Source organism: Ctenopharyngodon idella, chromosome 1 (genome assembly GCF_019924925.1).
Source record: "Ctenopharyngodon idella isolate HZGC_01 chromosome 1, HZGC01, whole genome shotgun sequence".
Lineage (NCBI taxonomy): Eukaryota > Metazoa > Chordata > Actinopteri > Cypriniformes > Xenocyprididae > Ctenopharyngodon > Ctenopharyngodon idella.
Window position 1 is genome coordinate 42,532,434 of NC_067220.1, and position 16,964 is coordinate 42,549,397.

The 16,964-nt window shown below is 42.6% G+C and overlaps 2 protein-coding genes across 4 annotated transcripts; one reads left to right on the forward strand and one right to left on the reverse strand.

The window, feature by feature from the left end:
• Positions 1–1,307: 1,307 nt before the first annotated feature.
• On the reverse strand, positions 1,308–7,531 carry crtac1a (cartilage acidic protein 1a). Of its 2 annotated transcripts, none has more exons than XM_051899783.1 (14): positions 7,351–7,531; positions 6,797–6,990; positions 5,272–5,468; positions 5,057–5,193; positions 4,818–4,974; positions 4,447–4,581; positions 4,234–4,370; positions 3,810–3,946; positions 3,643–3,725; positions 3,436–3,536; positions 3,014–3,182; positions 2,426–2,571; positions 2,199–2,241; positions 1,308–1,637 (listed from the first exon to the last, which is right to left on the reverse strand). In XM_051899783.1, exons 2-14 carry the CDS (start codon positions 6,982–6,984, stop codon positions 1,627–1,629), a joined length of 1,641 nt encoding a protein of 546 aa, XP_051755743.1. In that variant the 5' UTR covers positions 6,985–6,990; positions 7,351–7,531; the 3' UTR covers positions 1,308–1,626. The 2 variants fall into 2 exon arrangements, with proteins under 2 accessions (XP_051755743.1, XP_051755732.1); XM_051899772.1 differs by having other exon boundaries at positions 2,372–2,571.
• Positions 7,532–7,901: 370 nt separating this feature from the next.
• Positions 7,902–13,629, forward strand: r3hcc1l (R3H domain and coiled-coil containing 1-like). 2 transcript variants are annotated; one of them, XM_051899798.1, is made up of 8 exons: positions 7,902–8,043; positions 8,582–9,031; positions 9,519–9,694; positions 10,712–10,782; positions 12,150–12,245; positions 12,354–12,494; positions 12,565–12,651; positions 12,745–13,629. In XM_051899798.1, the coding sequence occupies exons 2-8, from the start codon at positions 8,588–8,590 to the stop codon at positions 12,768–12,770; spliced, it is 1,041 nt and encodes a 346-aa protein (XP_051755758.1). In that variant the 5' UTR covers positions 7,902–8,043; positions 8,582–8,587; the 3' UTR covers positions 12,771–13,629. The 2 variants fall into 2 exon arrangements, with proteins under 2 accessions (XP_051755758.1, XP_051755768.1); XM_051899808.1 differs by having other exon boundaries at positions 12,591–12,651.
• Positions 13,630–16,964: the final 3,335 nt, after the last annotated feature.

A 16,964-nucleotide genomic window follows, 5' to 3' on the forward strand; every position in this document is an offset into this window, starting at 1 on the left:
ATAAGCTAAATATTAGTTTTAATATGTTTAATATTTATTTTTATGTTATATTAGATAATAGTTTATATAAAATATTTCATATCTAGTTCTTCTCACTACTAATAATTTCTCAGATTTGTGCATTTCTTAAAACAGTAACAGGACACCATTATGCATCATTAAATTTACATTTTACACATTTAGCAGAAGCTTTTACCCAAAGCGTCTTCCATTGCATTCAAGATATGCATTTCAGTTAACTTAAAGACTAAAAATGAGAAATGATAAAATGCATAATATTTATATTGATTTAGAGTGTTTATATTGATTTGGGTGTCATTTATAGAGTATAAAGTCAATAGGTAAGGTCAATTCAGTCTTGAATGTTTGTCTCTATAAAGAGAAGATGGTCAGTGAACAAATATTAATGCAAAAATACGTCACAGCACTGCTGTGTTTTTCTGTCTCTTGATCCAAAAGAATGACTGGCGCTCATCTGTTCACTCGGAGGTCTCTCTTCATCATGCTGACAGAGAGACTCTAACAGATCCTGTGAGACTGACCAGAACACAAAGGCTACAGAGACTCAACCCCAGAGACAGTCAGCACTGAGACCAGGAGAAGCTCAGGAAGATGAAAACTAGAACAGGCAGGAGAGGAAGAGACGCTGCTCTCGTACCTGAAGGCCACCGCTGGAGAAACAGAGAGAGAGAGAGAGGATGGAGGACTGACGATACAGTTAAGGTATGAGAAAAAAGAGAGATTCCGGTTCTAATGTGGAAAGAAAGAGGAAACGGGTGTGGAAGGAGCCAGTGGAGGTTCAGGTAATGTCTTCCCAGCTAACAGAGAATGTTCTCAGAACATTCTGGCAAGGTTCTCTCAAAGTTATGAACAAACGTTCTTCCAGTAACAGTAATAGTGTTTGTTCAACATTATCTGGTCTTTAATAATGTTCTCAAAATGTTATCACAGAAACATTTATACATCGTTCATGGAATGTTCTTTTTTTCTGGAACATTTTAGTTGGACATTCATCTAACATTTTTAAATGTTGCTACTTGTTTCAAGAACATTCAGAAATAGTTTTCATAACTTAGCAAAACATTCTTGGAACATATTTTTGTTAGCTAAACTTTTTTTTTTACAGTGTTGTAAAAAAAAAAGAAAGATTATCGGAATACGGTTTACAAGAAAATACTATTTCAGTCTTTCTACTTCAAAATATTAAATATAATTCAATGTACTGCTTGATGTTTCTTTGCAAGTATTTGTGAAGTGTATTTGCAGGAAGGGAACGAACATAGTAAGAGGACAGAATCACACTCAGACGGTGTGCTCACAATCGCTTTATTTTTATTGCACACTATTCCAATGTTAAGTAAACAAAAAAACTGAAAACAAGAGGAACGTTTGGTGTTCGATGTAAACATTTTCAGATTTAGTTAGCATAGAAATGTTATTTTCAGATTTAGTTTTTCAGTAGAAATGCAATGGAGTAACAGCACAAGTGTTTGGTAGAAGTAGAAGATTGTGCGTCTGTGGTTGAATAAGTGAAGGAGTTCAGTATCAGAAACTGTGACATCAGACATCTGACAGTACTGATTTAATGAGATGATGATGATACATGTAATGTCCAGTTGAAAATACTCAGGCTGTCACTGTTTGAGGGGCAAGAGAGAGAACATAAATATTTCATAGCTTTACAATTATTCAAGCATACTTAAAGAATAACTCCCAGAAGCCATCACATTATCATCCTTTGCAGTATCAATTTCAAATCTTTTCTCTTTTACTGAAAATTTGCTCCAGAGACCTGCGCTGTTGATCTTAAACCTTATCATCAGCCAATCAGAGCAGTTAAATATACATATTCATAAATATGCAAATCAGGCATATATAGGGTTTAAAATTAGGTTGTCACTAAATGCCTGTTTTTGTGATTGAGAAAATGCCATGAGCCTAAATGTTTGTTACTAGTAATGAATTGTATTTTGCACTACAGTACTAAAATATATATATTTTTGTACTATGACAATAAGATTACTACTTTTTTTTATTATTACAAAATGCACTTCTCATATCAGCAATTGTATGATTTACAGAATTTACAGAAATGCATGTTTCTCCCATTTTTACTCACATTTGATGCATGTTAATTTTGGATTTTGAGCATGTCATTCACAGATAATTATCATCTGATAGTGTGATAGTGATCTTACCAACACAGCGGCCGTTTGTGTTCACTGTGAATCCCTCTCCACACTGCAAAGCATCAATACAGAGCTGTGCTTTAGTATTCTGAACATTTTATTCAAGCATTGACCATCAGAAAAATACGTTTGTACTTTGTTCTTAAATGTCTACACTATTCCTGATCTGCATATCTCCATACCTGCCTGTGTAAGCTGTGCATTGACTCCTCCTCTTTATTTGCATGCATCCGTACCTGTGCGTCAGATGTGAGGGCTGACTCCTCCCCTTCATTAGGATATGCGATCTCAATGACTCTGTTCATATCAGCAGACTCGAGCGGCCGAGCGATGGAGCGACCATCCGGCCAATAGACTTCAATGCTGGTGGCATCATCGGTTCCTAAGAGCCAATGAAATTGAATCCCATATGCAAATGACTACAGTGTTAGAGAGATAAAATGAGTCATAACAAAACACCCTTTCACTACCATTCAAAGTTTTGGGGTCGGTAAGATGTTTTAATGTTTTTGAAAGAAGTCTCTTCTGCTCACCAAGGCTGCATTTATGTGATTAAAAATACAGTAAAATAATATTGTGAAATATTTTTACAATTTGAAATGTTTTCTATGTGAATATATTGTAAACTGTAATTTATTCCTGTGATCAAAGCTGAATTTTCAGCATCATTACTCCAGTCTTCAGTGTCACATGATCCTTCAGAAATCATTCTAATATGCTGATTTGCTGCTCAAGAAACATTTCAGATCATTATCAATGTTGAAAACAGTTGTGCTGCTTCATATTTTTGTGGAAACTGTAAGATGTAGACGAACTGCTTGTACCTAAACCAAAGTGAGCCACAGGCTCCATCTCGCACAGATACCCAGACCCTCCGTCGATTATGCGAGTGTGTGCGCCACTGTGTTTCGTGAACATCACCACCTTCGCTCCACGAGCGAACGCCCCAAAACGCGTACGAGGCACCACACGCAGCCACTTATTGGTGGAGCCCTGCAGAGTGAACAACAAAAGGTGCTGAGATGACTAAAAATGTTCATTTACACAGGATTTCAATATAACCCAGACAGCAACATAGTGTCGGCCCAGATCCGGCCCACATCTGGTACATGTGGATTCCACGCGGGCCAGATGTGGGCCGGATCTGGGCCGACCCTATATTGTTGTCTGCGTATACATATACAGTGAGGTCCAAAATTCTGAATAGTCAGGGATTTTTACATTGGAAATACGCTTTCTGGCATACCTGGTTGACCTTGAACACAGAGATGGGCTGTGAGGCGCTCTCACCGTGAGCCACCAACAAATCCAGCAGACCGTCACCATCAAAGTCTGTGACTGTGGCACCTGTGAAGACCACGTTATAAGTTATCAGTTGTTAAAGAAGGAAATAAGGCTGTTTATTTACACAGGAAGTGGCTCTGGTCATGTGATGTTAGTCAGGTGGTCTCACCTGTGCCCCGCCCCTGAGGCTCAGAGGCGTCGCCCACATCCAGCTCGATGATGTCAGGGTCAGAATTCTGCTTCCTCAACACCCTAAACAACCACAAGGCAGTGTTGTTTTAGTATTATTCATATTCTATTATAGTGTTTATTGATATTTTGAATTAGTTGATGTACCTGAAGATTCTGTTGGGAGCGTCTCCTCGGTAAGCGATGTTATTAAAGAAGACTTCAAGCTGAAGATCGTTGTCAAAGTCGGCTGCGATGACGGTGCGAATGGGTGACGGAGTGGCGAAGGCCTGTGTGGCGACGTCCTACAACAGCACAACACACTGATTCATTTTTACAGATCATGTGATTATAGCACACTGTAAATAATTACTTGCAGTTTGCACTTGCAGATTTTGAACATGTTTATATTTAAAACAAATGAAAAAAATCTGCTAGTGCAATAAGACAAAATATACTTATATCAAAGATATATTAATATTTTATACAGTATTGCTTCTTATGTAAATATATCTGTTATCTTATATGTTTTAACAGGAAAACAAGTCAAAAATGCTCAGGAAAGGGTTTTTTGCTAAGATGTGAGTCTCACCTTGAATCTCTGCTGGCTGTCCTGCAGGTACAGGCGGTGTGGACCGTTCCAGTTGCCATAAACTATATCCGTCTTTCCGTCACCGTTAAAGTCAGCCAGCGCCACACCTCGGCCATGCTGATATCTGTCTTCAACTCCTTCCATCATAACAGAAGACATTAGACTGACATAGGATTGAAAATCTTTCTGTAAGTATAAAGTCAGGTGTCTCACCTGCCTCGGCCGCCACGTCTTTGAAGGTTCCATCACCGTTGTTCTGGAACAGGAAGTTGGGTCCATTTTCATTGTCACAGAAAATGTCAGATCTTGCGTCGCTGAGGATTGGGCCGACAACTACACCACGGCCACCTTATAACATAACATTTTGATTTTCAACATTTATAACAATAATATTTCATAACAAGTTACTCTACCGTCCAAAGGTTTGGGGTCAGTCAGATTTTCTTTTAAATAAATAATTACTTTCATTCAGAAAGGATGCATTAACTTGATCAACAGTGACAGTAAAGACTCAAATAGAATCAAACATGCGACATATAAAGTCTTACACATAATATAAACAAACATGACAGTGTGTGTCTGACCTGTGTACTTATTGATGTTGGCTTGTGGCGCGACATCAGACAGAGCGATGACGCCTTTCTCGACATCACTGGCGGCTTCATCCATCTCTATGAGCGCATGCGGCCCAACGTTACCGCTGGCGTAGTTCGCCACGTAAATTGAATATCGACCTGTTCCCTACAGCAGAATGAATTAATTAAATGCAAAACAAATTTTAATATTTGCACAATAATTAATAAGGAGATTAATAATTAAGTACCTTTCTGTCAACACAAGCTACGGAGCGTCCCGCCATACGATTGGCCACTCCTCTCTGCACGTTGATGTCATCACCGAGTAGATCCTCGAAACGACCGTTACGGAATTTGAAAAGTTTGTCTGCATAAGTCGCCGGACCTTCAAAGAGTTTAGTTTGGTTAAATTAGCCAGTGCTTGTTTTGCGGGTCTGTACGGGACAAACATTTTTCTGAGTACCTGAGAAGGCGTTGTTGGTGTTGAGGAAGTAGATCTCCTCTCTGCCATCTCCGTCCACATCGCAGGCCGTCACTCCGATGGCGTTTCCCTGCGGGTCTCTCAGGGCGTAGTAGGGAGAACTACCATCGTCCACTGCAATGTTCACTAGTTTGTTCTGGGTACGGTCATATTTCAGAACAAGATTTGGGCCGTTATACCTGACAATGGACAGAGAGCAACAGCCTTTATGAGTGACACTTATGAAACATATCAAGACCATGTCTAAAAAAAATATTAACGGTCTTAAAATTAAGCGTCATTATCTTTGAGGAAAATATCATTCCTTTTCATTCCACTACTTTTCAATTTGCATAGATAGATATACACCGATCAGGCATAACATTATGAGCACTGAGAGGTGAAGTGAATAACACTGATTATCTCTTCATCACGGCACCTGTTAGTGGGTGGGATATATTAGGCAGCAAGTGAACATTTTGTCCTCAGAGTTGATGTGTTAGAAGCAGGAAAAATGGGCAAGCGTAAGGATTTGAGCGAGTTTGACAATTGTGATGGTTAGACTACTGGGTCAGAGCATCTCCAAAACTGCAGCTCTTGTGGGGTGTTCCCGGTCTGCAGTGGTCAGTATCTATCAAAAGTGGTCCAAGGAGGAACAATGGTGAACCGGCGACAGGGTCATGGGCGGCCAAGGCTCATTGATGCACGTGGGGAGCGAAGGCTGGCCCGTGTGGTCCGATCCAACAGACGAGCTACTGTAGCTCAAATTGTTCAAGAAGTTAATGCTGGTTCTGATAGAAAGGTGTCAGAATACACAGTGCATCACAGTTTGTTGCGTATGGGGCTGCATAGCCGCAGACCAGTCAGGGTGCCCATGATGACCCCTGTCCACCGCCGAAAGTGCCAACAGTGGGCACGTGAGCATCAGAACTGGACCACGGAGCCATGGAAGAAGGTGACCTGGTCATGCTTTCTTTTTCATCACGTGGATGGCCGGGTGCGTGTGCGTCGCTTACCTGGGGAGCACATGGCACCAGGATGCACTATGGGAAGAAGGCAAGCCGGCGGAGGCAGTGTGATGCTTTGGGCAATGTTCTGCTGGGAAACCTTGGGTCCTGCCATCCATGTGGATGTTCTTTGACACTTAAGCATTGTTGCAGACCATGTACACCCTTTCATGGAAACGGTATTCCCTGGTGGCTGTGGCCTCTTTCAGCAGGATAATGTGCCCTGACACAAAGCAAATATGGTTCAGGAATGGTTTGAGGAGCACAACAACGAGTTTGAGGTGTTGACTTGGCCTCCAAATTCCCCAGATCTCAATTCAATCGAGCATCTGTGGGATGTGCTGAACAAACAAGTCCGATCCATGGAGGCTCCATCTTGCAACTTACAGGACTTAAAGGATCGGCTGCTAACATCTTAGTGCCAGATACCACAGCACACCTTCAGGGGTATATATAAATATATATATATGTATATGTGTGTGTGTGTCTGTTTTATTTACTACATGCTGGAGTTTCTTTACCCAGCCACCACCACCTCCAGATCCCCATCTCCATCTACATCTGTCACCGCCATCCCATAATTCAGTTGGGTGGGGTTGTGAAGAGCATCCGGAGGCAGAACTGTATCCGTGTTGACAGAGAACATGGGCTGAGCTTGAGAGAGAGCAGACAGCCCCAAACCGAGAAGACACGCCCACAACATCCTCATCTCCACCTGCCAATCAAACAGCAGACATTTTTACAGTATTTCATTTTTAGCAGTATTCATTCTTACAATATGAATCACATCTAATAAGTGTCTAAAAGCTTTATGACATTGCTTACACAGAAAATGAAAACACCTAAGAATTTATGCAATTTGATTTAAATTCAACTAAAAGGAAGAATAAAGGAGACGATGCAACTCAGCAGCACAAATATGTAATTTTGCGTTAAAGAAAACAAACAAAGGAACTTTCAGATCAGAATTAAGCAAATCTATGAGACTTTGTTCATGCATTTGAAAGTCATCAACACCCCAAAAGAGAGAGTGTTATTTTCGCTTTACAAATGAATAATAATTTGTCATATCCACCTGTCGTGCTGATTGTGCTGGATTATAGAGGATACTTGCGCTCCCAGAGTTTCCAACAAGTAGCTTGACTCAAACGCTTGGAAAATGATGACTGATTTCTGTTTTATATGCTGTCTTTTTTCGGTCCTTACACAACTTCAATGCAGCCGCCTTACACAAGCGCTTGTGTAAGCGACTGTCCAATCACTGTCGAGTATTTAAAAAGCTGTGGAGGTTTGACCAATCACAAACCAGAAAGAGAAAATAGGGCGTTCACGATCAGCATGCAGATGTGTTACGTCCCTAACAAAAACAAACAAATACTTTTTTACTAAAATAATAAATTCACCATCTTAAAATATATGTACTTGACTAAAAAAATAATCAGGCTTGCATGTATTGTTTATTAATCATTTTGATGTTCACTGTGAATTAATAAAATGTAGCGTTTGCTATTGAACCACGTATTAAAAGTATTGATAACATATAATACTCTTTAATCGTGGCCATGCCAAGGTTATGATTTTCGCAATTTACGAACGAAATTATAAACTGTATAACATGTAATGTGCGTCGCTCACGCATCATTCCTAAACTACACTATTAAACTACAACTCCCATAAATGGTTTTCGATCTTGGCGTCATGACGTCCGTACGTTTCCAAACATCCGGTCATGGTTTCAACGTTTCGGCGAGCTGAACAATATTGAGATGTAAGTAGAATTATAGTGCGAATAATAATACTAAAGCGTAACATACTATCCTGGAAGGTTTTGCGTGATGTTGATGTTACTATTAGTACTTAATAGTTGTTTTGTTTTCTGAATGATGTTACGCTCAGTAAATGTGTGTTTATGTTATGAATATGAACTGCATATTGCTTAATATTTTTGAATAACGTTAATAGTATGTAAAACACTAAGCAGTATGCAACGGTAAACATTTTAAACATTAGTATGCCACTTAATCTTTTATTTTACATTGCAAATACTGTCTGTGTTATCTTGGAAATTTAATATTATTTAGCCTTTTTCATCCGACTTCATCCAAAAAATGTCGTACTTTTAGACAGATTTAAATGAGTCATAAAAGTTATGTTACAAAATCACGACTTCTGGAGCACACTGGGAATAAAAAAGGTCAAGCTTTGACAAATATAGAACAATATTCTATTCGTGCAGATAATTTATAAATAGAACACATTCTCCATACTTTGAGTAGTAAGCTATTCTAAACACACTTTCCTTTCAGATCCCTATGGAGACAGAAGCAGCCCAGCCAGAGGAGGGGTCCAAAACGGCTCCCCCTGCCCGAACTAAGAAGCCCCCCATGGAAATTTACATGCCCAAGAAACGTCAGGCTGAGAAAATGGACCCCAAGTCCAAACCCAGGCCCCGGTACACTGACAAGGCCCGCAAGAACAAGAAGGATAAAACCAAAGCGACAGAAACCCCAAACGGTGAGGTAAAACAGGATGACGGGGGGCGGGGAGATGGAGATAAAGAAAATCAAGAAAAAGATGAGTCCAGAGATGACATGGACAGCACGTCCAGAACTATGAACGCACCAGAGGACACAAGTAGCGCTCTAGAACATGAAGGGATGCCAAAAGAGGAGGAGGAGGAGGAGGATGAAGGGGAAAACTGGGATTCTTTGTTTAATGATGATGGTGACTGTCTTGAACCCCATTTGATGGAGGAGGTAAGAGTTACAAAATTGATTCAACCTCACTGTGCTAAACACATTTTTGAGTGTGACATGATAATGACTGGGGGCAGTCGTGGCCTAATGGTTAGAGAGTCAGACTGGTAACCCGAAGGTTTGATTCTCAATACCGGCAGGACATGACTGAGGTGCCCTTGAGAAAGGCACCTAACCCTCAGTCGCTCCCCAAAACAAAATGGCTGCCCACTGCTCCAGGTGTGTGTCCACAGTTTGCAGTGTGTGTGTGTTCACTGACTTGAATGGGTTAAATGCAGAGGACAAATTACAAGTATCCCTGACGACAATATAATGTTGGCCCAGATCCGGCCCACATCTGGTCCGCGTGTAATCCACGTGTCAAATGTGGGCCGGATCTGGGCCACTGAATGTTGCTGTCTGAAATGGGTTACCATACTTGGCCTTCACATGTCACTTTCAAAATTAATGCATTTACTACACACTGAGATGCTTCTTCCTTTTTCAGATGTCTCTTAAGGAGGGAGCCATACAGGAGGCGCGTTTCGACTACTATAATTGGTCGCCAGAGGATGATGAAGAGGTGGAGCTTCGGGACGATGAACTGTCACACATCGTTGAGATTTACGATTTTCCGTCCGAGTTCAAGACGGAGGACTTGATCAGATCCTTCAGCTCTTTCCAGTGTGTGAATTTCTGATCATGAATTGCACTGATTTCAGATCATCTACAGCAGGGTTTCCCAAACGGGGGTTCGTGAGGGAACTGCTGGGGCTTCGATGGTTATTGAAAAGCACAATTAATCTAGATAAAACTGAAATTGCGATTATATCTTATAAAATCATGATTATCAAATTAAAGGCTGCGATTTTAGTTAAGAGTATAACACCGTGTTTCGGAGTGTAGAATGGCACTGTGTTCATTTACACAAGTGCAGCTTATAAACTGTTTTCAGAGCGGCTCGGTTCACAGTAAATGCTGCTTCTCACAATCTCCATCTTTGCAAGAGCTGTGAGGTTCACTGCGTTTACAGTCACGTTTGCATAATTTACAACATTTTTGTGGACAGATGTTTACAGCATTTCACCAATTTTCCACCAAAATAAAAGGGTTTTAACGTTTGAAAGTGATTCAATTTAAAACATAAATACATGAGACTGTCAATGTGTTGGTAAATTATTGATAAATTAACTTATAATCTCAGGGGGTACTTCAAGTAAATATTTTATGCCTAAGGGATTCGGCTGGCAGAAATGATTGGGAAGCCCTGGGCTGCATCCTAAATCACATACTTTCTTGAGTAGGTACTTATTTTGAATAAGTAATCAATTCACAACCGCACGATACAAAAAGTATGTTCTATATAGTATGAATGTAATCCGGACGTACTACATTTGCCATGCTGTCATTATCATGTGACCAGCCAGTGTCAGTTACGTCACTTCACTGTTATTCACAAATCCTCTCCCATGGCCTCATGGGATAGTAAAGTGTCCGTCGTATGCACACTTCAGAATCTTGCCAGAAGTAGTAGGTCATCCAGGAACTTTTTTGCCTACACTTTTATGAGTACTGGGAATTCAGACATACTACTTTTGTCACATGATTTTCACCTACTATATAGTAGGGAAGTATGTGATTTCAGATGCAGCCGCTGTCTACAGAAACTGCTGCTGTTATTAATTACATGTGTGTTTTCAGGCAGAAAGGGTTTGACATCAAGTGGATTGACGACACACATGTACTTGGCTTGTTCTCCAGTCCGATCGCAGGTTAGTGCATTTTCCTGATGTTGTGAGTCGCTTTATGATGCTTGTAAAGTCTCCTCAGTCAATCGCTGGTGGTCCTGGTCCTTCTTTGATGTGTTTGGGAACAGTGTTGCCAATTGAAAGTAGCTAAAACTGGTAGCTAAATGTCACTAGATGACATCATAATGGCAAATTCATTGATCTATATAAATATGAATATAGATCAGTGGGCAAAATAAGAATCTAGATAAGGTTTGTCCAAGAAGTTGCTAGATTTGTCCCTAAACTTTTGAAAAAAAGTCTCAAAATGGGCGGGGAAGTCACTAAATCTAGTGACAAAATCACTAAATTGGCAACACTGGACTTGAAATTGTATCAGTGTATAAAAGATTTCTGAGAAACGCTGTTGAAAAACGAAAATTTTTGAATATTTCGCTAGAGGTGTGTTCTGTGTGTGTGCTGAAAAAATATTGTCTTTGTACTTAGTCCTGGTTGTGTAAATAGGAGAAAAGACGAAGTGGCTCAGACCATTTAGACCATTTAGAACGGGTGGCACAACACACTTGTAGCCAATCAGCAGTAGGGGGCGTATCCACTCATGATGGGGGAGGAGAGAGTAAGCCAATCAGCAGAAAGGGGTGTGTCCACTCATCATAGGAAGGAGAAGAAAGTGAGCCAAACAAGAGTAGGGGGCGTGTCCACTCATGATGGAGGAGAGTGCGCCATTCAGCAGTAAGGGGCGTGTCCACTCATGATGGAGGAGAGAGAGTGAGCCAATCAGCTGTAGGGGGTGTGTCCAATCATGATGGAGGAGAGAGAGTGAGCAAGAGGAAGAAAGACTGTAGAAAGAGAGAGAGGCTGAAAGACCTTACAAACATTACAAAAGAGAAAAAGGTCCAAGTAATATCACTTTAAAAAAGAAGAGATATGATCAGGCAAGAGCTTTAGGACCCACAAAGCTTTCCAGCACTGGAGAGATGAAGCAGGAAGGCCTGAAAATGGGCGCTGAGGTTGCGTTGTTTCTGCTTGATACTCTGATGCTTTGTTTCACAGAACAAGATGCGCTGTTGTTGTTGAAGCACAGCTGATTCATCCATACTTGCGTGAGCTGTCTGATGCGCCAACTGTTAGACGTTGCCTGTGTATAGCCTGTTTGTTACTTTAGGGGTGGAGCAATAAAGGGAGGGGTGTGTTTGTTTGTGTTTTGTCGATTTTAAATATCAACAGTGTTTCTCAGAAATTGCTTACTGCACCTTTAATTGACTTCTAGCTAATGTGTTAAGTTCAATACTTAACCAGCTTATTTTCCAAGAGCTTAAAAGTCAGTAGCATCACACACCAATTCAAAACATTCCAAAATGAGAAACCTTCCCCTTTAATTGTATGTGTAGCTCGTGATGCTCTGAGGATGAAGAACCCCATGATGAAGGTCAGGCCTCTCTCCAAATCATCAAACGCCACTAAAGCCAAAGCGCGTAGCTGCTCCGGTACTCCTCCTCGTTGCTCTTATTTACTTGTGTTTGAACTGTTTTCGGCATTAATCACAATTTAATTTGTTGTTTCTTGAATCCACAAACCTGATTTTGTCTTTGTAGATTATCTGCTGCCGGCTAAAGAGCGTCCTCAGACGAGTGCGGCTCTGGCGCGACGACTGGTGATCGGCGCTCTGGGTGTGAAGAGTAACCAGACCAAGGAAGAGCGAGAGGCAGAGAGGAACAAACTAAAGCAAGCGAGAGGTGACATTACCAGACTAGCAATAAAAAATAGCTGAGAATGATGAATACATATGTGAATGATTCAAAAAAGATTTATTTGATCCGTTTTGTAACCAGAGCAAAAGCGTTTGGCAGCTAAGCAGCGTGAAGACGCCTGGGAGGGCAATTGAAGACACAGGTTTGTGTTTAAATGAACTATGAAGCGTTTGGATTTTAAGCATCAGTTCACGTCTCATCTGAAGTCTTTTATCTCTGGGTTTGGGGTCTGAAGGGGTCGGACCTCCCGCACGGGTTTGAGAGACGCCTCCCCCTCTCAGTGGATCAGGACTACTGCCAAACCAGTGCGGACTGAACCAAAGCCACAAGAACAGGGGAACAGCGGTTCATCCATGCAAAGTGTGAGACCGACACTTTCAACAGGGAGATTTTGTAATATATCTTTCCTTTTGAGATTTGTCTCGAACTGAGAACTTTTCCCCATAAATGTTTGATTGTTTTCAGGTTTAGAACAAGCCATTTTGATGTTTTTTCTTTTTCTTTTTCGTTGACTAAAACAAACTAGATCACATCAATGTGAATTAAGTTTTCTTATTTCGCTTTTCAGTCTTTGCTTCAGTAGAGATATATTATGTCAACACTTAGAGCTGATAATGCCTTTCGTGTTGGTTGTTTTTTGTGGACTTTATATCTCACAAAATCTGTCACACCTCAAAATAAAAAGGAAAAAAAGGTTTTGCTTAAAGAAAATGAAGTCATTTAAGATCATTAAAATGTTTAGCATTTTCCTGCCAAAAAATAAAAATGATTTACTGTAAGTATTTTGTAAATTCCAATTGGAATCATGATGGTTGTAAAAAATAGACTTCATTTTTTTGTAAGAATGTGATATGAAGCTAAAGTCCATTGCGAACATTTTGTTTAATGCCAGTCAAGCCTCTTGTAAACCTTCAGCACTTTTTAACGCAGAACATTTTTGTTTAGATTATTTCATTATTACTGGTGTAAATATTGTGCAGTTAGCATTTATCACCAAAAGATTTTGTTTAGGTGCTAAATTGACAAAGTCTTTGACTAACAGGTCTGTTGTTCTCCGAATATGGTGCACTGGAATTCCCAGGTGTGATCTCAATAAAAATGTTCAAATCTTTCTCTAGAATGTCATTCGTATGAATTCATATTTTAACATTTACGTGTGTCTTTGGCGGATTTCATAATATGGCTGTGCAATTCTTCCCATTCATACCAAGGACGATAACGTTTTGATAATCATTCTAATTCTATAAGAATAGGGAAATCCACACAACAGCTGTAACGAAAACGACATAGAAATCAATATCGTTGGAATCGCTTTGAGAACATTTTTTTGTGTGTCCTCCGAAATCGGATGCAGCTATTGACAGCCAATCAGAATCCACCGGCCATTAAAGCTCGGGAGCATTTAAAGCGATAGACGACAAAACGTACTCGGTTACTAACGTAACCTCGATTCCCTTAGAAACGGAACGGAGTACTGCGTCGTCTGCCTTTTTAGGCAAGACGCAACGGGAAAACTCCTGTTTTCACCGATTCTGAAGCCTTTTTTTAATCACGCAGTGAAACTGCACGACCATTGGTTCGTGGAGTTTAAGAAAACGAGCCAATGGTGAGCGAGCCCGCCAAGATGGGCGGGGTCTCGGGCTATATAAGCGGCCGTCTCGCCTTGGCAAACGGAGATTATACAATCACGCCGTACTATGAAGGGGGGAATGACAGAGCATTCGAGCGGAGCACTGAGGGCTCGCACGGATGCACATAGCATAACACATCCCGGAAGATAGGGGACTTGAGGACACTATAGTCGTCCTCCCGTTCCTATATATTCTAGGAGCTCCCTTGGGGCCTAGAGCATATATAGGGAAAGGGAAAAATATGTTATTACCCGGACTTTGGTCAGGGCCATAAACGAGTACTCATAAGCTGATCACATTAGTGAGGTTTATGCAGAGAGAACCTGCATTTGTAATGCAGGGACATCTAGATTATAAAATCTGACAAAGGTGGACGGCGAGGCCCAGCCGGCTGCCTCAAGAAGAGGCCATGCCCCTCGTGGAGTGTGCTCTAACACCTATGGGGCATTGTAGGCCCACAGAGGAGTAAGCGAGCGCTATAGCATTGACTATCCATCTGGATAACCTAGGTTTCGTGACCGGAAGACCTTTCGTACGACCACCGAGGCAGACAAAGAGGTGTTCCGACTGACGAAAAGAAGCGGAACGATTGATATAAGTCCTCAGGGCCCTGACTGGACAGAGTAGGTTCAACTCCTGATCATCCCGGGAAGGAGGAAGTGCAGAGAGAATGACCATTTGTGCCCTAAAGGGTGTGGATAGGACTTTTGGGACGTATCCATGTCTCGGTTTCAGGACAACTTTAGAGTCGTTAGGCCCGAACTCAAGACAGGAGGGGCTCACGGAGAGCGCCTGTAAATTTCCCACTCGCTTTACCGATACTAAGGCTAGCAATAAGGCGGTTTTTAGCGTTAGAGGACATAAGTCGACAGTCTGGAGCGGTTCAAAGGGAGGGCCCTTAAGGCCCCTGAGAACTAAAGACAGGTCCCGTGTGGGAACTGTGTGGGGGCGGGGAGAGTTCAGCCTCCTAGGCCCGTTTTAGGAAACGAACAACAAGGTTGTTTTTCCCCTATCGACTGTCCTGCTACAGGAGCATGGGAGGCCGCTATGGCTGCGACATAGACTTAAAGGGTAGAGGGAGAACGGCCCCTATCCATTAAGTCCTGAAGGAAAGACAATATCAAAGATATGTCACAAGTAAATGGGTCCTTGTCCCTGGCTGTACACCAGGCAGCAAAGACTGACCATTTTAGGGAGTAGAGTCGTCTCGTTGACGGAGCTCTGGCTTGTGAGATAGTGTTCAGGACATCTTCAGGGAGGTCTGAAGGCTCCCGTCTAGAAGCCATACATGGAGTTCCAACAGCTCGAGTTTGGGGTGTCAAATCGTCCCTCCCGCTTGGGAGAGGATGTCTCGTCTCAGGGGAATTGGCCATGGCTCCATCTCGGCTCTTTGGAAAATTGACCCTGAGCCCCAAGCACTCTAAGTGGCTGAGGAGAAGGGATCTGTGTGCCACTAGCTCCGCCTCCGACTGGGCCAGGATGAGCCAGTCGTCGAGGTAGTTGAGTATGCGTATGCCCATCTGCCTCAGAGGGGAGAGGGCTGCGTCCATGCACTTCGTAAAAGTGCGGGGAGCCAGAGACAGCCTGAACAGAAGGACCGTGTATTGATACTCCAACCCTTTCAAAGGCAAATCTCAAGAATCATCTGTGATGGGAGGCTATTTGGATGTGAAAGTAAGCATCCTTCAGATCCAGGGAAAAGAACCAGTCTCCTGGGCAAATCTGCGAGAAGATCTGTTTCAAAGTGATCATTCTGAACAAGCACTTTATCAGGGCCCGATTCAGATATCTGAGGTCGAGGATGGGTCTGAGACCTCCATTCTTTTTGGGAACGAGGAAGTATCGGCTGTAGAAGCCTGATTCGCTCAGAGCCAGGGGAACCATTTCTATGGCTCCTTTTGCCAGCATAGTGTTCAGTTCAGAGCGTAGGAGGTGCACGTCCCTGCTCTCTACTGAGGTTTGGACCACTCCGTTGAATAACGGGGCCCGCTGAGCGAACTGGAGTACATAACCTCGTTTTACCATGTTTAGTACCTAAGTTGACACTCCGGGGATGGCCTGCCAGGCCTCGGCCCGGGTGGCAAGGGGCTAGATTGGTTCGAGCACCAAGTCGCTGTGAGGAACTGTGGTGCACATAAGGGGTGGAAGAGGAAATTTGCTCTCTTTTTGAGAATGTTTTTTATTATGTCCGCTATAACAGCGGTGCACTTCCAGGGCATTTGAACAGGCTCTGTACAGGCAGAACACACATTTTTTCGAGCACCCGGAACTGAACGGAGGCATTTTGGAGGGTGGTCTGGCCGCGGCAGGACTTAGCCTCCTCCTCTTCCTTATTTGGGTATCAGGCCGACTTCTGAGGCGCGGGGTCCAGCACTATCCTGTCGCTTCAGAGGGGGGTGGCGTCTAGCAGAACGTGAGCGCTGTCTGTGCTCAGGCCGTGGTGCGGGCTGAGTAGTGGATGGCGCAGATTTAGGAGGCTGCTGTGCTGGCGCAGGCTTTGGGCGGCTTGAAGTGGAGGAGCTGGAGCGCTTTGGCAAGAAGTGTCGCATTGCCTGGGACGACTTCTGTGCCACTGTGAAGCGTTCAGCAAACCCATCGACTGCAGGGCCGAAGAGACCAGTAGGAGAGACAGGCGAGTCAAGGAAGATGGCTTTGTCCGCGTCCTTTATCTCCGTCAAGCACAAGTGGCGCTCCAGCACCATCAGGCTGGCCGTCGAATGCCCAATTGCCTGGGCCGTGATCTTAGTGGCTCGCAGGGCCAGGTCTGTGGCGCAGCGCAGCTCCTTGAAGGCAGGCGAGTCCTGCCCAGGCTGGTCCAGGTCAC